This window comes from Mirounga leonina, unplaced genomic scaffold (assembly GCF_011800145.1).
Source record: "Mirounga leonina isolate KUSES-001 unplaced genomic scaffold, KU_Mleo_1.0 Mir_170, whole genome shotgun sequence".
In the NCBI taxonomy this organism is placed as follows: Eukaryota; Metazoa; Chordata; class Mammalia; order Carnivora; family Phocidae; genus Mirounga; species Mirounga leonina.
The window spans coordinates 251,615-273,590 of NW_023270433.1; the positions used below are offsets into that span (position 1 = coordinate 251,615).

At 51.3% G+C, this 21,976-nt stretch overlaps 1 protein-coding gene across 7 annotated transcripts in view; it reads right to left on the reverse strand.

The window, feature by feature from the left end:
- EHMT1 (euchromatic histone lysine methyltransferase 1) overlaps positions 1 to 21,976 on the reverse strand; it is a 79,074-nt gene that overhangs the window by 24,171 nt on the left and 32,927 nt on the right. For 6 of the 7 annotated variants that reach the window (XR_004681167.1, XM_035015335.1, XM_035015339.1 and 3 more), the window contains 7 exons: positions 19,542 to 19,687; positions 14,781 to 14,924; positions 13,269 to 13,495; positions 12,335 to 12,508; positions 11,039 to 11,121; positions 9,802 to 9,908; positions 4,170 to 4,292 (listed from right to left, as the gene is read on the reverse strand). Coding sequence is in view for 6 of the 7 variants with exons in the window: in XM_035015335.1 (XP_034871226.1) it covers positions 4,170 to 4,292; positions 9,802 to 9,908; positions 11,039 to 11,121; positions 12,335 to 12,508; positions 13,269 to 13,495; positions 14,781 to 14,924; positions 19,542 to 19,687 (1,004 nt within the window). In the remaining variant the exon portion in view is untranslated. The remainder of the gene's footprint in view (positions 1 to 4,169; positions 4,293 to 9,801; positions 9,909 to 11,038; positions 11,122 to 12,334; positions 12,509 to 13,268; positions 13,496 to 14,780; positions 14,925 to 19,541; positions 19,688 to 21,976) is intronic. The other variant, XM_035015340.1, reaches the window with a different exon arrangement.

Here is a 21,976-nt window from a genome sequence, read left to right on the forward strand (position 1 = left end):
GGGGACACATGTTTAGAAGTTTTACTTCTAAATTGGTATGAACTCCACCCTGTAAAAATATTTCGGCTTTAAACAGCCTTTTGTCTTTTAGGAAATTTAAAGAAAACAATGGTCTTTCCCAGGTGCTATTCCTGGGCAGACTCTCAGGCAGAGTTTCCATCCCTGTTCGGGCAAATGTATCAATAAACTCTACCACCTTTTGTTCACTTGAAAGTGTTTTATTCCACAATTATTTTTTTTGGGGGGGGGGGGACACTTTAACCAGATGCAGCCTTCTGGGTTGACAATTTTTTTGAGTTTTCTTTCCCCATCGTTTCAGATGAGAAGTTGGTGATTTTTTTGTAATGCTGTTTGCCTACATGTCATGTGTCATTCTTTGGCTGCTTCTAAGATTTTCTTTGTTTTCAGTTTTCAACAGTGTGTGTTCTTTGTATTTATCTAGTTTGGGGTTGGCTTAGTTTCTTGGATCTACAGATTGTTATCTTACCAAATCTGGGAAGCTTAGGACTACTTTTTTTTCCAATATTTATTTTCTATCAGATTCTTTCTCCCCTGTTTCTGGGAACTCCAATTACACATCAGTTGGAAACTGTCCTAAAAGCTGTTTTTCAGACTGAGTAATTTCAATGAGCGGTCTTCAGTTGCAGTGGCCATTTTCTTCTACTGCACCCTATCTACAGCTAAGCTCATCCATGAGCCGTCCGTCCGCTTCGACGTCTGCTCCCCTCAAGCCACTGGAAGTGCTCCGGTCCTTTGTCTGCAGGTTCCAGGTGCTTCCGTGAAGCCCTGCACACTAACCTCTTGCGTCTGCAGTGGTGCTCAGCTTGGGCATGGGCTCCTGTAGCGAGACTGGGTATCCGTGCCTTGGCAGAGAATGGGGTAAATGCGTGGGACTCATCCACCCGTCATAATGGAGAAGATTAGTAATAGTTATCTATGGACATTTATAAAACAATTAAAGGTTTCCAGATTATAATAAACACCAAAAATAAAGCAAAACACTAAAGCTTGAAAAAATATTCATACCACATATAAATAACTATATACCAAAAAGCGTTCACTTTAAGACAAGCTAAATAGTAAAAAAGCAAATAAATAAATAACCATTTTTGCCTATCAAACTGTTAATATTTTTTAAAAGGTTGGTTTTTTTTAAAGATTTTATTTATTTGACACGGGGGGCGGGGGGCGGTACAAGCAGGCAGAGTGGGAGAGGGAGAAGCAGACTCCCCGCTGAGCAGAGAGCCCAACATGGGACTCAATCCCAGGACCCCGGGATCATGACCTGAGCCGAAGGCAGATGCTTCACCGACTGAGCCACCCAGGCGCTCCCGTTAGTATTTCTTTAAAAACTTATCATAGTCGCCACTGGTAAGAGCAGATGGAAGTGAGTGCTCAGACACTCTTGGTGTACTTCAGGAAGAGATATAAAAACCCTCAATATTTCAATCTAACAATTCCACACCCAGAAATATGTCCTAAAGAAATCAAATGTGCATAAACTTAGCTAAAAAAATGTTAACTGGAGCAGTGTGTATAATGATAACTGAAAACAGGGGTGCCAGAGTGGCTCAGTCAGTTAAGCGTCCAACTCTCAGTTTCGGCTCAGGTCACATCTCAGGGTCGTGGGATCAAGCCCCATGTTGGGTTCTGCATTCAGCAGGAAGTCTGCTTGAAAGATTCTCTCCCTCTGCCCCTCCCCCTGCCCACATGCTCACACTCTCCCTCTGAAAATAAATAAATAAATCTTTAAAAAATTGAAAACAAAAATATTAAGCAAAAAGCAAATTTGACTAAAAGTGATACCACTGCATCATGAAATACAATGCAGCCACCTCAAATAATGTTATAAAACAATGTTTAATAGAAAAACAGTGATAATTTGATGAAAAAAAGGAAGTTGATAAATGACTATCAACAGTGTAAGTTTTTGGGAAGATGTGTATTAATGTGAAAAACTACAAGATAATTTTCATATTTTCACTGTAATTTATATATACATACGTATATAACGTAAGATTTGCCATTGTGGCCATTTTCAAGGGTACAATTTGGTGGCAGTGATCCCATTCACACTGCCATGGGGCCCTCACCACCGACCCTAACCAGAAGCACAGTGCCCACTAAGCAGGGATGCCCACCGCGCCCCAGCCCCCAAAACCTTTATTTAACCCACTTGCAGCCTCTCAATCTGACGACTCGGAGTCCTCACAAGAGTGGACCCTACAGGACGCGTCCTTCTGGGACAGGCTTGTCTCACTCAGCACCTCCCTGTGCTGGGTCTTCCTTCTCGTTTAAGGCTGAGTGATGCCCCGTAATGCGCACAGGCCATTTTTTGCTAATCTGTCCTTCTGTGGGTGGACACTTGGGCTGTTTCCACCTTCCTGCTTTGTGGACAAGGCTGCTGAGAACATGGGAGTGTAAATACCCATTCATGCCCCTACCTTCAGTTTCTTTGGGTAAATACCCAGGATTAGAATTGCTGGATCACATGGTAGTTCTAGGTTTAACTTTTTGAGGAACCACCGAACTGTTTTCCACAGAAGCTGCATCATTTCACATTCCCACCAGCAATGCATGAGGGTTCCAATTTCTCTACATCCTTGTTAGCACTTACTTTCCATTTTGAGGTAACTGTTGCCCCAAGGGTAGGTGACATCTCACTGGGGTTTTGATTTGCATTTCCCTGATGACTGGTGATACTGAGCATCTTTTCATGTGCTAATTGGCCATTTATAGATCTTCTCTGGAGAAATGTCTATTCAAAGTCTTTGCCCACTTTTGAATTGGGTTGGATTTGTGTTACTGAGTGGTAGGAGTTCTTTATATATTCTGGATAGGAAACCCCCATCAGGATTTATGACTATTTCTGCCATTCCGTGGGTTGTCTCTTCACACTCTTAGTGTCCTCTGACACATTAAAGTTTTTATTTTTGATTAAGTTTACCTATTTTATTATCTGTGCTATTGGTGTTATATCCAAGACATCATTGTCAGACCCAATGAATGTCATGAAGATCTTACTCTACCTTTTCTTCTAATAGATTTATGTTTTTATCTGTTACGTTTAGGTCTTTGATCCATTTTGAGTAAATATCTAAATACGGTGTGAAGTAAGGGCCCAACTGCATTCTTTGACATGTGGAGATCCCATTTTCCCGGCACCATTTGTTAAAAAGACTGCCCTTTCCTCCCACTGAATGATCTTGGCACCCTGCCGAGAACCATTTTAGACCGGTGAGGGTCCGTTTCTGGGCCCTTCTCTCTTCATGTCGGCACCGCGCTGTGTTGATTGCTGTAGCTTTGTAGTAGGTCTGGAAGTCAGGAGGCGTGAGGCCTCCAGCTCTGTCCTTCTGCAAGACTCTTTTGCTGTTCAGGGTGCCTGAGATCCGTATGAATGTCAGGATTGGTTTTTCTGTGTCTGTAAAAAATGGCATTGGGATTTTGACAGGGATCGCACTGACTCTGTGGTTCGCCCTGGGTGTCCAGGCGCTTCAACAATGTTCAGTCTTCCAACCCATGCACACGGGACGCGTTTCCACATACTTAGGTCTTCTTTCACCTCTTCCAGCAATGTTTTGTGGTTTTCGGGGTACAAGTCTTTTGTCTCCTTGGTTACGTTCATTCCTTACACTTTGCTCTTCTTGACTTCATAAATGTAGTTCTTAATTTCCTTTCTGGATATTCATCTCAAGTGTACAGAGACACAACTGATGCTTCTGTATTTTGTATCTCACAACTTTTCTGCATGTATTTGTCAGTTCTAGATTTTTGTGTGTGGATTCTTTAGGATTTTCCACATATAAAATCATACCATTTATGAACAGAGCTCATCTTACTTCTTTCCCAATCTGGATGCTTTTTTTGGGGGGGGTGGCTAATTGCTCCAAGTGGAAGTCAGAAGAGGGAAAGCGTCCAAAATGAAGGAAGCTAGAGACCTCTGCATGGCAAACTCCTCATTCGCGGCTTTGTCTATTGTGAGGCGCAGGAGATCCAGTGTTCACTAGTATTTTCTCAAATAAGCTGGTAACCAAGCAAGGTGACCTAATAACTACTGCCAGACAAATAAGTGGATGTTTGATGGCTACCAATTCCTAAAGACGTTCCAACAAGGAACTGGCCCCTGCTCATCTTTCTGAAACATTTCTACACACAACAGGAATGCGTACCTTAGGATCCACGAGGGCCCCGGCCTTGATGAGGTACTTCACGGCATCTAAATGGTTATTTTCTGCTGCTTCCATCAGTGGGGTTCTCTGGTCTTCTGAGCAGGTGTCAATATTCGCGCCCGCCTAGTGGAACCGGACAGTTCAGGTGCGTAGAGAGCTCCCACTGCAGCCCCCACCTGGCATTCAGACACTTCAGACACTTGCGAGCTGAAAGATCTCGCGAGCTGTGCTAACAGCATTTCTAATGAGTGTAACTGAGTCTTCAGAACTGAAATCAAGGACACGATTGCTCTACTAGCATCAAACCTTCAGCTCAAGAAGAGCATTTTCTTGACAGAGAATGTTCACAGCACATTAGTGACAGTACTTTCAGAAATGAGAAGTGATAACCTTCTAAAGCAGGAAAAGGAGGGGGCACCTGGGTGGCTCAGCCAGTTAAGCGTCTGCCTTCCGCTCAGAGTCCCACATCGGGCTCCTTGCTCAGGGGCGAGTCTGCTGCTCCCTCCGCCTCTCCCCCCATTTGTGTGTGCACGCTCTCTCAAAAATAAATAAAATCTTTTAAAAATAAAATAAAATAAAGCAGGCAAAGAGGGACGTGGAGGGGGCTGCTCAGCAAGGCTGGGCCAGAAGGCGGGCAGTGACCTGGCCTTCAGTGACCACAGGGACATCCTGACTCAGTGACCTCTTTCTCTGGCTGTCTTAATGCTTCCCAAAATAAACAGAATAAAAGCTGATTCCCAATATTATGCATTTTGAAGCAATTTCTAATTCTTCCAATAGACTATGTACTTGGAAAACTAATGGTCTAGCAAGTATGCTTAGATAAACTTCAGTCTGTTTGACACTTAAGAAGAAGGTCCAACTTTGAAACATGCTGTGTGCTAAAAGCAAACTGGATGTCTCACAATTAAAACCCTTTCCCCGTGGGGGTAAAACCGCCCAATTTCTTAAACTGATGTACCACAAGCTAGTATTTAGTTTATAAAATAAGTATTTATCAGGAAAAGGCTGAGAATAGTATTGTTTTTACTGTTTGTAGTTAAAAACAAAAGGAACAAAATGAGTTAAAAGATTTTTAAATAGATCCAGAGTGGTACACAGGGAAACCAGGGGACTGAGGTGGTTCGGGGAACCCTGAACGTCTTCTGGCAAATTTCAGAGGGCAGGATGGGGCTGGGGACTACAGGCAGAGCTGAAGACCAGGCACTAACAGAAGGTCAGGGGTCAGAGGACCAGGCCCCTGACCTTCACTTAGACCAGGGTCAGACCAGGCCCTGAGGACCCACGACCAATTCCCAGTGTGCCCATCCGAAATCAGGGGCAACAAGTGACAGAGGCCCTCATAGGGACACACAGACAAACCAGAACTGACACCACAAAAGTTGGCCCAGAAGAAAGTGATCGTCACCAGGAAAAGGTAGGGAAGACTGAGAGACAAAGCCAAAGAATCCCTGAGAATCCTGAGCCAGGGGAGAAGACAGAGGAGAGCAAGTCAAACCAGGAGGTCCCCACGTGACTGATGGGATTCCCACCAGAGAGAATGGTGAGAACAGGAAAGTGGGTCTTAAGGGAAAAGTCCCAGTTCGTCCAGCAGGATGGACTTAGCACAGACTCCAGGACAGACACACCACAGCCCAAGTGCTGGACACCAGGCAGGCCCCAACCCCCACACGTTCCCCAAAACCTCCCTGTGTGACCATGCAGAGTGTGCAAGACCCGTGTGGGTGTGCAAGGTGGGTGCATGCACCGCGTGAGGTGTCTGCAGTCCACGGCAGGTCCTCGAGCTCAGAGGTCAGTGCAACAGGTGTGGCTCTGTCCCTCTCCTCTGGGCTCTGTGACTAACAGAACATACACCTTTCTCTGTTAGGAAACACCTCACAGGCTCCCGACAGACGGCAACACTCACACAAGGAGGACAAGGCAACGGGGCACCCTAGAGTTGGGGAGCAGAGGGAGGTGACCTGCATCTGGACCCAGGGCAGCTGTCATGAATGACCAGTGGCAGGGATGCTCACACCGCGGATGTCCCCGGGGCTGGCCAAAGGCCGGCATGAACTGCTGGAGCTGGATGTGCTGCATCTGCATCTGAGACCAGCAGAGCACCCTGCCCACACAGCCCCTGAGCATGGGGAACGCCGCTCAGTGCCTAAGGAGTACATACTTCCTTCCGTTTAATTTTGTCATTTAAATCCAAACGGCCACGTGTGGCAGCGGGCCAGGGCCCGAACGAAACAAGAGCTATTTCCAGTGAGGCCTCAGGATGAAAGTTAAACAGGATGGAAAGATCTCAAAACTGCTCTTCACAGGCGCTTCTGGCTGCAAGGGAACGTTCCTCAAACCCCGAGAGCACAGGAACCCAGAAGAGTGCGGGCTAGCAACCCCAGGTCAGCAGCTTCAGTGCCGCTTTGGGGCTGGGGAGAGGGTGCAGAGCCAGAGCCTGCCTAGTGGACGGTGTGGGGTGAGAGATAACCCACCAAAGCTGAACCTCCTAGAAACAACGCCCTTGGATTCAGGGAAAACTAGAAAAACCTACCGCACCTCTTTCCTGGGGAATCTCAGGAAAGCAGCTCAGGTTCTAAAAGAAGAAAAATACTCATAATCACAGGCTCCCAAGCTCAGGGAGTGAGCAGCCTGGGCCATCGACATCAGGTCAGCACAGAGGGTCACAGAGAACACTAGAAAGGGCTGATTTCCCCAGTAAGTCACATTTTATTTTGCAACAGTTTAAGACACAGAGAAGCTGCAGAACGGCAAGAGCTCCTGAGCTCTCGGCTTTCCCAGGACGGTGCCTCACACGAGGGCAGGAGGGGCAGGACCAGACCAGAGCACAGGCACACTGCCCCCCACCCCCGTGCTCACAGGCATGAGTAGGGTTTCTGCTCTTGGACTGAAAAGAAGACACACTAGAATTCCTACCGCGTGACTCGATGAGCATAGAGAGGGGAGGCAGACACAGGTAAGCCACATGGTGATCAAACCAGAGAGATGCAGAGACCGAGGCTGTGAGAGCCTGGAGAGCCATCCCCTCCAGCGGGGGTGGGCAGGGCTGTGTCCTGACCTGGGCTGAGGTGGGTGCCCTTCACGATTATTTATTAACAGGACGTTCACATGTTAAGAACTTTTCTGTATGCATCTTAGACACACACACACTTTAACGGTTAAAAAAAAAAAAAAAAAAAAAAAAAAAAGACCAAAGAGAAAAACAAGCCCTTTCAAAGCTAACTTCCCAAAAGAAAGCACAGAAGCTGGAAGACAGTGGAATCATTCCTTAAACAAAGTGAAAGAAAACAACCAGCAACGTCTCCCAAGAAGCCCCCACACTGGCAGCTGAGATGAGGAGGAGCCTGGGCAGCCCCTCACCCAACACAGCCCACAGGACCATCAGGGCGACCCTGCCCCACCTCCTGCCTCGCCCCTGTCCTGCAACAGTCCCACACAGCACTGGGCCTCCAGTCCACCCTCACAAAAGCACAAACCACGTCCATGCCCTCCTCGCAACGGGGACAAGACAACGGTCCCCCTGGAGTGCTGACCCCCAGCCCTCACCCCTCAGAGCACTAGCACCCGTGGTCACTGCTTCGATGACCATGCCCGCTGCCCTTGACCTCCCTCCAATGAGCTCATTCTCCGTCAGATCAGCCACCCACCACAGTCACCGCCAAGAACCATCCCCTACAGGAGGACCACTCTGAGCAGCCCTCTCGGCTGCCCCTGAGTCCTGCCAGGCTTCTCCTTGAACTCGCACCTGAGGCCTCCATGGGCCTCCCCACCGAAATGGCTCAAGCTCACCAATCCAGTGCAAGGCCTTCTCCCCCCAACTTGGCGTCTGCAGCTCCCTCATCTTGCCTGTCTAAAGACGGAGGACATAACACCTGCACACCAGATCACAGAGTGACCTCTGGAGGCAAGAAAGAAGAGTCTACAGCCTCCACGTGAGTAAAGAGAAAGGAAATGAGATGATTGAAGCAAATATCAACCCAAAAGAAAGCAACAAAGGAGATTAAAAAAAAACATGTCTGTTTGAAAGGACTAAGAATCAAAACAACAAAATAAAACATCAGAAATATATTTAAATGACAGAAATTACAGTAAACATTATCTAGACTAAAAGTTCCTATTAAAATACCACGGTTATGACTGCGCTTTTAAAAAATCTAGCAACATGCTACTTAACAAGACACATCCAAATCAGAGGCTCTTTGGCACGAGGGGGAGCTAGAAATCTTCACTAACAGGTGTGTCTACTGTAAAAGAGACGCACGCACACGTCAACGCGACTGCGAACTGCTCCGCCCACACTGCTGCTTCCATCAGCACCGGTCAGAAAAACAAGAAAGCAGGTGAGTGGGGACACACCAGCAGAAGCTGTGGCGTCAAGACAGAAGACACACGCGTGAGGCTGAGGGAGGGGAGCAGCCCCGGCACTCTGGCCGCTGGCACTCTGGCTCCCACAGAGGCGCAAGGAGGAGACAGCCCACATGCGCCCCTCTCCAGCCAGCAGTGTCTGCGGGCACCTGAAAGGGACAAGGCCGGGACCCCCCCACCAGCATTTTAGTACTTCAGATGTGAACAAACAGGAATCATCAGGCATCTGAGGAAAACCTTTAAAAAAGAAAGACCAAAACGAACAGAGCAGCATAAAACTTCAAAATTACTGTAATACCTTCAAAGGAACAAGGGAAGAGCAGAGGTACAAAAAAGGAACTCTCAGGGAGCAAGCAAGGACTCTGGACCTCGAGATGTGACTGCACAGATTAAAATTCCCCAGAGGAGCTGGACGGTGAGGTCAAGAACACTGCCCAGCAAGTGGAACGGGAAATGAAGAGCAGGTGCACGGCAGGAAGCGAAGACCAGAGATGAGTCCATAAGGCCTAACATGAACGGGGGCTCCAGAGGGCAGATGGGAAGGTGGCATCCAGAAACCCCAGAACAAGGGACAGGAATGTCTACACTGAAAGGACACACCAAATGCCCCAAAGGAGTCAAAAGACCACTGCACCGCAGTGGGATTTCAGACCAGTGGACCGAAGGAAATTTCCTGAAGCGTCGGAGATGAAGGATCAGACTGAAAATGTGGTCTCCAGCAGACAGGGGACCCAACACAGGGCCAGGGTCAGGGAAGGGGTGGCCCAGAGAAAGAGGACATGGGAGCAAGCAACAGGGCTTCCAGGTGACACAGAGATAGGAGGCGGTCTGTTCGGAGGGCTAGGGATGAATCAGCAGGAGGCCAAGAGACGACGGGAGCACCTGACAATTACGGCTCTCGTATGCGCCACGGCCCACAAGGGCTCCCACTGATCTCAGCAACAAGGGGACATGATCAAATGGGGAGGACTGGGGTGGGGTGGGGGGGTGGTATGTGAGCCAAGCCTTTCCACGCTCCAAAGTGAGTAACGAATACTGAAACCCGAATGCAGAACGGGAACAAAGACGACAAGTCCAGAAAGAGCCGGAGAAGCGGCTGCTGGACTGACATCAGGGCCAGGACTCGGGGGACAGAAACGCTGGTTTTCTCTTGGAGCCAGGAAGTGCTGCACTTTCTAGCTCTCTAAACTATGAATCCCGTTTTATTTCACTCAATAAAGACAGGAGGGAGTGGGTGGAGGGCTCTGTGGGGAGCCGTGCGTCCGACCTGAATCAGCATGTGGCAGATGTCCACGTGGCCGGCCTCCGCGGCGGCGTGCAGTGGGGAGCGCTTGCTCTGGTGTTCCATCTTGAAGTTGGGGTCGATCCCGTCAACTGTCAACAAAAAGGTTTCACCGATTATCTCGGAAGCAGCCTCTGGTTCCCACCACTTTAGGGTGGTCACAAAGGCTGATAAAAGCACATGTGGACGACCACCGAGAACCAGCATCACACAACACCATCCCGAGTCTAGGTAACAGTGAAGCCAGGCTCCAAACACGCTGGAAGACTCAAAAGAAGTACGCTAGCTTCACACAAAATTCACCATGTGGGTCTATTGCCAGGAACCACCTAACAACATGAATCCCTTCACTCACCGCCCTTGTCTAACTCAAGGGCTCCCAGAGTTTCTCTGGGGTTCCTTCTGTATTTTCAAGCACTCCTGCTCTCAGCCTTCCCTCCAGGCCGGGGGCACCTGCTAAGCTCAAGGACAACAGGCCCACTGGGCAGCCTCACACACACGTGACCTGCTGCACATGATCCCAGCAGGCCTGACGCGGACAATCGGCTGACAGACTGGCCACAGAGCAGCCAGGCAACCTCAGCACCCCACCAAGCCTAGGGGGAAGACGACTAAAACCGCCATTTTGGTCAACATTACATAACTGACATTTTTGGAATAAATCGTTGAGTTTCTTCTTTGACTGTCAAGTGAAGGATTTTTAATCACTCTTTTGAACCCAGAGAAACAAAGCCTCAAGCTGCGAGCTCAGCATCGAATTACCGCCCGTTCCTTGGCCGGAGCAGAGCTGGGAAGGGCCCGAAAGCACCGGCAGGTGCGTCAGCCCTGAGACGCACGCACAGACGTCAGTGCACAGCGTCTTGATCTGCCCACAGCTGGCTTCCACCAGCACAGGCCTGGCACCTGCCCTCCTGCCAGGCGCGCCCAGTCGGCCCCAGCTCACTCATCTTCCTTTTTCTAAAGCTACATCTTCTCTTAATTTAATCATACACCTAATTCCTCTTTTAAAATGACAGATTCACAGAAAATATTTCTATTATCACAAATAACAGAATATGAACATCACGCACAGGATGAACACCACTGGGCCCAGGTCAGAGAAATGAGAGACAGATAGAGAAAAAAATGAGACCCAGCTCCTAAGAAAAGGTAACAAACTACTACCGGCCCCTGGGGCCCCAGGGACAGGCAGCAAGCCCCAGCGGACGTGACGGCTGCTTACCCAGCATGAGCAGCACCTTCTGCAGCTCTCCTTGCCTGGCGGAGAAGTACAGCTGCTTCGGATGGAAGCGAAGCTTCTTGGGTCTGCGGGGAAAGCACGGACAGCTGTGACCACCGGGTGGCCCCACCGGGCTCCCAGCCCACGGGCCACGGCCGCAGATGCACAGAAGCACGCTGCAGGATGGGAAGGCCTGCGAAGTCTACCTGCTGATGCCTCAGGGTCAGGGGCGCCAAACTCACCAGGCTCAGGCACCCCACAGGAAAAAAACAACAAAAACGAGCAACTACCTTCTTCATCCACCGCAGGAGAATGGTTCCTGAGGCTTCTGTGTACTGTGACAACAGAGCGAACCATCTTTGCAGCATGGGGTCCGGGGAGGCCCTGAGGTGGCAGGGGCAGTGTGGTCACCCCTGGCCCAGCCCGCCCCCTTCAGCAGTATGCGGTCTGGGCCTGGTGAGCGGGGCAGGGGGACCCTCAGTCACCCTAACATCAGGGCCACAGATGAGGCTGGAGACTGACAGAGGGAAACTATGGGGGACTGGGCAGCGTGTCCTAACACCTGGGCCTCCCCTAATCGAGAGCACCATGACATACACGCCTTCTGGCAGAGAGGCATGCTGTCCCAAGGGAGGGCATGTGGCCTGGCCTGAGGCCCTGGTGAACTAGGCCAGTGGGCTTCCCTGGGAGAGGATACCTGCCTGGCTCACAGGTCACAGACTCGGGGCCCTAATGCAGGGCTGCACTATCTGAGAGTTGGCAGGTGAGCCTAAACAGCCACTTGATCCAACCCTTCATTTCACAGATGAGGAATGAGCCAAGTGGCATTTGCTCTTATGTCCTGAAGTCAACACCAGGGGGTCAACAATATCCAAGGGAAATGTCTGTAAAAGCCTCACAAGGACTGTCCTCACTTATGACTTCAAAGAAGTCATCTTCTGCTCTTAGTGTAATGGACAACTTGCAATAATTTCCCGAAACAGTGTAAAAATACGTGAATTGTCCTGATGAAACCATTTATCAAAAAGCTGAAGAACGTTACAGTGACCTTCTTGGGAATGCACCGTGACTCTGTTGGGGAGCCCAGTGACCCTCAGGGGGTGCCGCACGGGGTGCAGACTCTTAGGAAGTGCGACCATGGCGGCATTGGAAGCACTGGGGGGTTTCCAGACGCACGGGCGCAAACGGCCCAGTGGCTGACACGGAGGGAAGAGAAATCTGCAGGAAGGAATGTCCAGATGGGCAGATGTCAGTGGGCCAGGCCCTGAGCCACGTCTGAAAACGCAGACTGGTTCTTACTTTTCCGAGTCCAGAGCGATCAGAGCACTTTCCAAGGTCTCCTTCCCTGGTCCCTGGGAAAGGCCGGGGGCCGGCTTCACCAGCCCGGCAGGCCCCGTGAGGTCGAAGCCCTCGGCTGCCTGGGGGGCTGTGCCCTGCGGCTTGCCGTCCTCCAAGAGCGGTGGTCCAGCAGTGCTTCAGGGGTAGGAAACAAATGATATGCTGAATTGTAGACACGTGAAAAACTCCACTTCTTGTGGAGACCAACGAAAACACAGAACATGATTCACTTGGACCCTTCCAGCTGAGCGTGAAAACAGCTCCAGACTCGCTCTCTGTTCAGTCCTTGGATCAAAGTCCAGTTCAGGGCAAATTCCCAGGAAGAAAGTGACATTCAAAGCAAAAGGGCAACTTTTCCAGGGTTTCCAGGACCACGTTCACGTTTGCTTTTGTGAATGAACTTCCCAGTTGGAGCTATCAAACCCACTGCTCTTGCCAGTGGGAGGAAATCCTCCCGGAAACCTGATTCAAGGCATGTTACATTCATTTATAGATTAGCAGGGTTAATACAGAACAAGAAGGATTCGGCCTCCTCCCAATATTCAGTTTGATACGTCTACAATTCAAGGCTCTTTTCAACAGCCTTCGATGAAGTATTACTTTTCTATCAGTGTGATATTTATTACGTTATATATTCCCAACATGAACCCTTCCCTTAACAAAATTCTTTTTTCGTTTAGCCAGGGCCTTCAAAACATGACTGACTGCACAAGCTGGAGTTTTCGTATTATACTCGCATGCAACAGAGGCACGGCTGTGTGGGGGCACAGACGTGCACAGACGTGCAGACACTCTTGCAGGCGCAGGGGACACGTGCACACACACATGCAGGGGTCAGCGCTCAGAGACACACGGCTCTCCGGGGGAGCTGACTGCGGCTGCACTGGGCGCATACCTGCCCGTGGTCGTGTCAGCCCTGCCCTCCACCAAGGAGCTCTTGTCCTGCCCGGGGGCCAGCGTCACGGTGGAGGTCGTGTCCGCTTTTGCGATGGTCACCTCTTTGGCCTTGGAGATCTCCTCCCCACAGTGGGGACAGTAGCTGGCATTATTGACTCGAGAGGCACAGTCTTTGTGAAAGCGGTGAGAGATGCTGCTCTCAGGCTGACACTCCATAAAATTACCCTGAAAACGGGAAGACTAGAAATCACTGTTTAAAATTACGGCTAACATGCATGAAAGTAAATGAAGTGCTACTGAACCTGCCTGTGAGGGTGGTGTGGGGGCCGGGGGCCCAGAGGCCAGTCGGGGCTCCCAGTCCCTGGCCAGGTAAGCAGGAGACCCATGTCCTATGTCTGTGGTGTGTCCACACGTGCCCCTGCTTTGTTTTTTGTTTTTGTTTTTTGAAGATTTATTTATTTGAGAGAGAGACAGCAAGAGCAGGAGGGTCAGAGGGAGAGGGAGAGACTCTCAAGCAGAATCCACGCCGAGTGCGGAGCCTGATTGGGGTTCAATCCCACAACCCTGAGATCGTGACCTGAGCTGAAGCCACGAGCCACCCAGACGACCCCCACCCTGCTCCACCGCTGCTCTAGAGAGAGTGAGCCAAGTGGGGAGAAGCCACATGACTGCCCCCCACACCCCAGGAGGCCAAGGCCTCACTCTCCGGCTGTTCTCACCCGAGAAGAGACTGCACAGAAAACCAGGTCCCAAGAAGGACCCCCAGAGGACAATCCAGGAAAGAGAGACTCGGAACAGAAAGGGGGGACAGCGTTCCGCAGGGGTGACCCAGCATCGCCAGGGGGCACTTCAGGCAAACCCAATGGCCTCAGAAAAGGACTCGCCGGCAGCACCAAGGACGTAAACCCCCAGCACGACGAGAAGTAGTGAGAGTAGCGCGCCCTTGCTGCGAGCTAAGGGTCACTGGACCCAGAGAAGCAGTCTCCCTCTTCTCCAGGAGAAGCAACAAGGATGTGGAAGACAACGAAGGGCACACAGGTGAAATCCCAAGAGCAGCCACTGCAGAGAGGCTCCTGACCCACGTGGTTGCTCAGCCGTGGGCCAAGCGAACTGCAGGGATCCCCGCGTTCTGACGGGCACCCTAGGCGTGGGTATGTGTGGAATGAAGTAACTGACAGAGAAGACCCTAAAACCAAGAGACGACAGCAAAGCGAAGAGGAGGCAGGCAGGCCCTGCCCAGGAGCAAGGCCGCCGTGTGTCAGACACAGCGAGCAGGAGGAGGAGGGCTGAGGCGCCTGCCCCCGCGTCCCAGCTGTCCCCGGGAGGCCACAGGCTCACACGAAGCAAGAGGAGAGCGTACTGTGGGCGGGGGCCTCCAGGCGGGCCCCAGGCCAGGGCGCTGCTGGGAGGTGTCTGCTACAGGATCAGCCAGGGGAGGGAGGGAGGGAGGGAGGGAGCACGGGCACGAGCCGGCTGAGCCGGGGCCCCGCACGGCGCACTGGGCACTTACCGCTGTGCAGAAGTAGCCACACCCGGGACAGCACTGGTGCTTCACCATCCGGCCCCGGTGGTCTTCACAGAGCACCAAGAGCGGGGCTTTGCTGGACGGGCGCATTAGCTCATGCTTGACCACGTTGTTGGTGCACCTGCCCAGCTGTAATCACACAAGACCAGGGTCAGCAGCAGAGCCGTCAGGGGCTGGGGGAGGGGAGGATGCGAGTCCGAGCGGACTCTGGGGGCTCCGTCCTCTGCGAGTCCGCCGGAACGGAACAGTGAGCCCGACAGGTGGCCGCGTGCAGTGTCAGAGGGTCCGCCACGGGTGGTTAACTGGGCGAATCGAGGAAACAGCCAGGGCAAGCCGGGGCGTAGGGCAGGCACGGAGGACAAGTGGACATACACCAGGCCAGACAGGAAGGACGTCGTGGGCCAGCAGTGGGACGTCCTGCGAATCCACGGAGCCCCGCAAGTGGGCAGGGCAGCCAGAGCGAAACACCAGACAAAGGGCTAAGGTTAGTTGCAGACAGTGGGCGAGTGTGACTCAGGTGCACCCACAGCGGCCTCGGGCCTCTGAGCAGGTGCCCCATGACCTGCCCTGCAACTGCTCAGCCGACGGTGCCCCCACCCCCCCCAAGTGACGCAGACTCAGCGAACAGCAAGGTGCAGACCCACCTTCCCTGACCAACGTGTGCTCCAGTGGGAGAAGCAAAGACAAAGCACAGAGACTAAAGCTACCAAGCGGAAATCAGAAGCCATCTGAGGAGCACAAGCTAGGGCGGGAGAGTGTGTAGGAAACTGTCACCAGTGCCCCTAAAGAAACAGACTTCGTGGCCATTCCCACACTGGAACGGGAGGCTACAAGGAAGACACGCCTGCGGAAAAATGAGCTCTCAAGAATTAGAATTAAGGTGGAAGAAAGGGAAATCCCCACAGAAGTGCTGGAAGAAAGATGGGGAATTTTCTGAAAGTGAAGCAAACAGACAAAAATTTGGAAAATGGAGAAGAAAACTGGAGGCTCCATCTAGGGGACCTAAAATAAAGGTAAAACGGAGAGAAGGCAAGGGTACACCAACTGGAAGGATGCGCCCGTCCCTGCCTGTGTGCGGGGCGGCGGCGGCCGGGCACCGGCGTGCTCCCGGCCAGGCAGCGGGACGCCAAGGAGGAAGCAGCCCAGCCGTGCGGCGAGCACCACGCAACAACAGGACAAAGAGCAATCCCAACATAAGAAGGAAACGTGTCCAACACGGAGCTCTGACTGACAGGAAGCACTTCCAGAGTACAAAGTCTCCGATATTTAACCCCCAGCAACCTTCCGCGAGAAGCCACTGACGGTTAATGTACAACCAAGACGAGAAAGTTGTGACCCAGACAGACTTGATGCGCTGAAAATGCCTACAGAAATGTGCAATCCCATCAGTCTAGGACTGAATTTGTAATAGGTACACAGAAAATAGAAAATGAGAAAATCATTAACTCAGGAAAATAAAAAGCCGTTTAGCAGAAGAAATGTAATCCAAGCATGCCACTGGCTCAGCTGTGAGCATTTCCATAGTGTGTTATGAAAACCACAAATACAGTTTTAACCAAAAATGAAGACAGAATGCAAACTGCAGGTGAGGTAATGAGAAAGGAGAGCACCTCCGCCACAGTCAGAAACCAACAGGCAGGATCTCTTACGCAGACAGTCAAGAAATGACAGCAGAAAAGTGGGTTATGTAAAACTATGGGAAAAAAATTTAAAATACAAGGAAAATTTCAAAGAGGTCAAAGTGGCCGTCCCAGGGGAGGGAGACCGGGAGAACCAGCGTCAAGAGCCAGCATGGACAAACAGCAGGAATTCTGAGACTGACACGCAGTCAAGCTGACATCTAACAACATCGTGGACATTTACAGTTGTCACAAGCAGGAAAGGAGATGCTGCTAAACATCCGACTACAAACAGGATGATCCTGCACAGAGAGTCATTTGGTCCAAAGCGGCAGAGGTGCTGCAGCTGAGGGGTTCTGCTCAGGAGTCTGAGCACACGGCCAAGAGCCAGAGCAGGCCACACAAGGAGACTGGGAGGTGGCCCGATGCCGCACAAGCACACCAGGAATGTTAGAAAGTCAAATAAAAACGGTAGAAATAAAAAATATGGGAACAAATAAATGCATATGACTGGCTCGTGAACATACTCCACAAGGAAGAAATTACTGAACTGAAAAAGGTCAACGTGATTAACCCAAACCTAAAATAGAAACAGAAAAAAGAGCAGAACACCCACCGGCTGAGACAGTATCACATAAGCTGACGTACATGTGACCAGAGTGCCAGAGAGGGGAGGACAGCCAGGCCAAGAAGTTAAGGGCTGCCAGGCGAGGAGGCTCGGGGACAAGCAGGCGACAGATCAAAGTCCAAGAGGCTCAGAGAGACTGAAGGAGGATGAGCATCGAAAGAGAAAGACAGCCAAACCATGGCACCCAGGCCCAGAGACAGGAGAAAACCCTGGAGCAGCCGAAGAAAAACTCAACATCACAGCAGAGGCACAAAGACAGGGAGGGCGGCCGGCATCCTCGTGAGAAACCACGGAAGTTGACACAGCAGCAGCCTGTGCAGGTGCTGAGAGTTCTACGCCCATGAAAATACCTCCCCAGACGAAGGCAGAACAGAGACGTTTCCAGGCCCACGGAAGTGAGAGCACTCACTGTCGGCACCGAGCTGCGCGTGGGGGCGGCTAGGACAGCCGCATCCGGGGCTCCGACTCAACAGAGTGGGGCGGTCCTGGGGTAGGGTCTAAATGAAAGTCCACCAAAGACTACTTTGATGCTTAAGCAATCTGAAAGACAACTATTTAAAGCAAAAATAACAGCAATAGCCTGTGGTACATATGAAATTAAAACGCATGACAAAAGCTGGGAGGGAGGATTTGGGACCACATACCGTAAGACCCTTACACCACGTCAAGTGCAGGTACCCCAGAACAAAGTACAGACGTGTGCCGTAAACCCCGGGGCAGTCCCCGCAGACACCAGAAGACGTACATAATAAAGCCACAGTGGAATAAACTGGAATCATAAACAAATTCAATCCAAAAGGCAAAAAAGAGAGAAAAATGAGTAACGGATGACATGAACCCTAACACCATGAAGACGCTAGATCGTAGCCCAACTGCAGCAACAACGCATGAGGTGGGGATGATCTGCACAAGATTCAAGAACGGAGACTAAAGAAATGCACTTTAAAGACAGAGACAGGTGAAAAGTAAAAGGGTGCAGACAGTAATCCAAGGAAAGCGAGGTGCTTATGTGAGTACTGGGCACACGAGGTCTCGGCACAGATGTCTCTTGGGGTTGCAGAGGGACAGCGCATCAGACGCAGGTGAACGGAGCAGAGCCTCCACACCGATGGGTCCGGAAGGAGAAACCCATACGGCTGAAGAATCTAACACTCCTCCCTCAGCAACAGAACTGACGGACAGACTCAGAAAAGCATCGGACGACCTGAATAGCAGGTTCCTGACAGCAGTGGGGGTCACGTACACATTTGCCAACACTCAGAACCACACACAAAAAGGTGCCTTTCACTGTGTGAAGTGTAGCTCAATAAGCTGCCTGACAAAGAAAATGAAAAGACAAAGGAGCTTGTTTTGGGAAGGGCTGCTTGCTAGCAACTAAACATGAGATAGGGAGACCACAAAACAGTTCTGGGGAAAACAACCGTGGCCTAAAAGCTCCCTGGAATCCCACATAAAACAGCAACTAGACAGCAAAGCCACAGCCCAAAGACATCGTTCACAACAAAATCAAGCTACCACGGCTCCAAGACTCGAGTGTCTGGAGGCAAACCCCATTCAGCCACAAGACACACACACCACTGGTACCGGAGCAGGAGGAGAAGGAAGACAGAGGTACTGTCCCGTGGACCCCAGGACAGGGACAGTGAAACACGAGATCCTCACTGGGAAACCCCGCAGGGAGGCCTGGGGCCAATGTGGTCCACCCTCCAGGAAATCTCAAAGCCTGGGGCTAACGTCCTCCTAAAGGCCTGCAGAGGGAGTGAGAAGAGCCTGGTCACCTCTGCATTAGGCTGCAGACGTACAAGGAGGACAGGGGAACAGCTGAATAGCACCATGACTGCGGGATCCATCAACTCCAGATGATGTGGCCACATGGCCCGGGTTGTTCCACGGAAAAATTGAAAGTAAAAGAAAAGGAGGGGGGAGTATGTGTAAATCAAAAGACAGAAAGACAATAGTGTCTATGGGTTTAGATATGGATGGTAAGGATGTTCAGAAAACACAGGGAGGTGAGCACTACAGATGGCAGTATGGGGGCCCTTCAGGCCCCTGTCAGATCCTGAACCTTGGTGGCAGGTTATCAGTGTTCGCCCCAGAGAGACTCAGCAGGCCAAACACTGGTCTTGTATTGTTTTCTGGATCTCTTTCATTTTACAACACACTGAATACAGAGAAGACCATGAGTCCCTAAGATGCTAAAGTAAAGGAGAGAGGGACGGGAGGGGGGAAACACAATCAAGCCCCGGGAATGTCAGGACACCAACTCCTTACTCTGAAAAATGGGGGAAAAAAGACCAAGTAGCTATTTATTCTGTCTATCCAGGGTAAAGTGTGTTTCTGGGGTGCCACACAGCCCTAGCAGATGAGGGGAGCTCTTCCGGGCCCAGGGGTCCAGCCAGAAGCTGCAGAAGGGATGGCAGGCCTGCAAGACCGCCATTTCTACCGTGCTTCTAGGGTCCTGCCTCGTCCCGCTGCGGCGGGGAGAACGAGCTCGCTTACTTCGTGGTCCACACTTTCCGTAGCCATGCACTGGTTGTTGGCCAGAGTGGTGATCTCTCGGCTTTTCGGGGTTTCCATCCGGCAGCTGCAGAGGGGCACTTCCTGAAGGCCGTCTGTCTCCACCACATCGGGACCGTTGGCCAGCCCTGAAGTCACACAAACACACGTGAGTGTCACCAACAGCAGAGCGCGCACCCACACAGGCTTCCACACCACATTCAGAGGCACCAAGTCCCCACCTCAAGACGGCAGTCCAGAAAGCGACCAATGACATGGTCTTTCTGGAAACCTCACGTGTGAGGGAAGAAAACAACGCCAATTACTTTGCTGGCACAAGGACCGCAGCAAGAGGGTCCGCCCGCCTGTCGAGCGCCCGCTGCCGGCGGGACTGGGCGGGAACCTCTCCCACTGACATGCCAGCAGCCGGGCTCACAAGATTACTCGGTAATCCATGTTCTCAGGATCCAGGACCTAAGTTCAGAAAGAGACTATACCTTCATTAGCTACCCCTAAATTTCTTGGTTTTCACACAAAAGGGCATTTAATACATGTTAAGACCTTGCTCTCCTCACCTGGTTTTAGAATTGTAGCCACAGAAAGAAACGTTCGATTCCATCTGGGTTTACTTATTACCCAGGACGTTTGCTAGACTGAGGAGGGAGGAGCTGAGGGACGCTAGGCTAACAGTGACAGCAGTAATGAGGGTGGTACATCTTATCTCCTTCTAATCCCCAATTTACGGTGAGACACCAGGGGAGAAGGAGGGCCTGCAGCCCACATGTGAGTGCAGCCAGAGCCAGGCTGGCCTCCAGGGGTGGGGGTGCAGGCTGGCTGCCAGAAAGACCCCTCAATCCAACCTGGAAACAGGGTCTGGCTGCTTCCAAAGGAAGACACAGTTCATGCTCTCCTCTTGTGAGACAGCCGAAGTGGAAACATAAGGTGATCGACATCTCCAACACTCGCCATTAGCTCTCTTACTTAAGAAGAACGGACTCTTGGGGCGCCTGGGTGGCTCAGTCAGCTGAGCATCCGACTCTTGATCTCAGATCAAGTCATGATCTCAGGGTCATGAGTTCAAGCCTAGTGTGGAGCCTACTTAAAACAATAAGAAAAAGAGGGGCGCCTAGGTGGCTCAGTCATTAAGCGTCTGCCCTCGGCTCAGGTCATGATCCCAGGTCATGATCCCAGGTCCCGGGATCGAGTCCCGCATCGGGCTCCTTGCTCCGTAGGAAGCCTGCTTCTCCCTCTCCCACTCCCCCTGCTGTGTTCCCTCTCTCGCTATCTCTGTCAAATAAATAAAATCTTAAAAAAAAAAATAAGAAAAAGAAAAGGAAAAGGAAAAAGAAAAAGAAGGGAGAGAGAATAATGGACTCTTGTTGCCACACCTATGTACGTGGGCCCACATGGGTTGGAGGACATGCCCTCACTGCCCACCACTACCCTTATGTGTAATCTGAGGCTGGTCCTCACCAGGAGACTCAGGATGCAGGGCCCTCCATAACTGACAGCAGGAGCCTGCATGCTCATTCTGCCCTGTGACACTGCTGAGCCTCTGGGTCACCTACACCCCAAGAGAGTGACTCCCTTCCTTCACGGTGAGAGGAAACAGGGAAACGGTGAGCTAGAACTAACATTAGCAACACCACAAGTTTAAAACTGGGAGAGCCCTGGCGAGGACTCTGCTTAGCAACTGCATTTTACAACAAGGAAGACACAGGCTGCCCAAGGGGCCGGCCAGCATGGCTGAGAAGGCCGAGGGTGGGAGTGAGGACCAGGCCTTAGGATTTAGTTTCCCACACACGGACAATGCGGCAGTGGCTCAGTCGCCTCCTGAGCATGGGGTGTGCCCCTGTCTCCAGCAGTGGGAGCCACCAGGGGCGCCAAGGGAACGGCTCAAGAGAACCCCACCAAGTGCCCACTGCCACTGAGCTCTGGCTCCCCCCAAAATCTCCACGTCATCCACTCCTGGCCTCCCCCCCACCATCCTCTGCTGGGACCACAATGTTACTCAACTTCCACTCAGCAGACCTAGCAGCAAAGATGCCAAGAAGGACATGCGAGCAGCGGATTCTGATTGTGCACAAACATTCTGCAGGCTCAAGCCTGGACCCTCTGGACCCATGACCCAGAACCATCAGCTGCCCTCTGCACCCATCGCCAGAGCACACCCCCTAGGCCTCCAGTGAGCCTGAGGCACTCTGTCCCTCCTGTCCAGCCTCGGGCTCCACAACTGCCTCCCTCAAGTGTCCAAAACCAGACACCAAAAAAAAGGCAGGGCTGCAAACGCAACTTGTGTCTTCAATGCACCGATTCTCTAAATCAAAAGTACGACTGGACAGACCAATCACTGACTAATCAATCAGTCGTTACCAATCAGGGAAAAATAAAGTTTAGGAAATCAACTTACAAAATGTCACAGAATCTCAGAAAGCCTT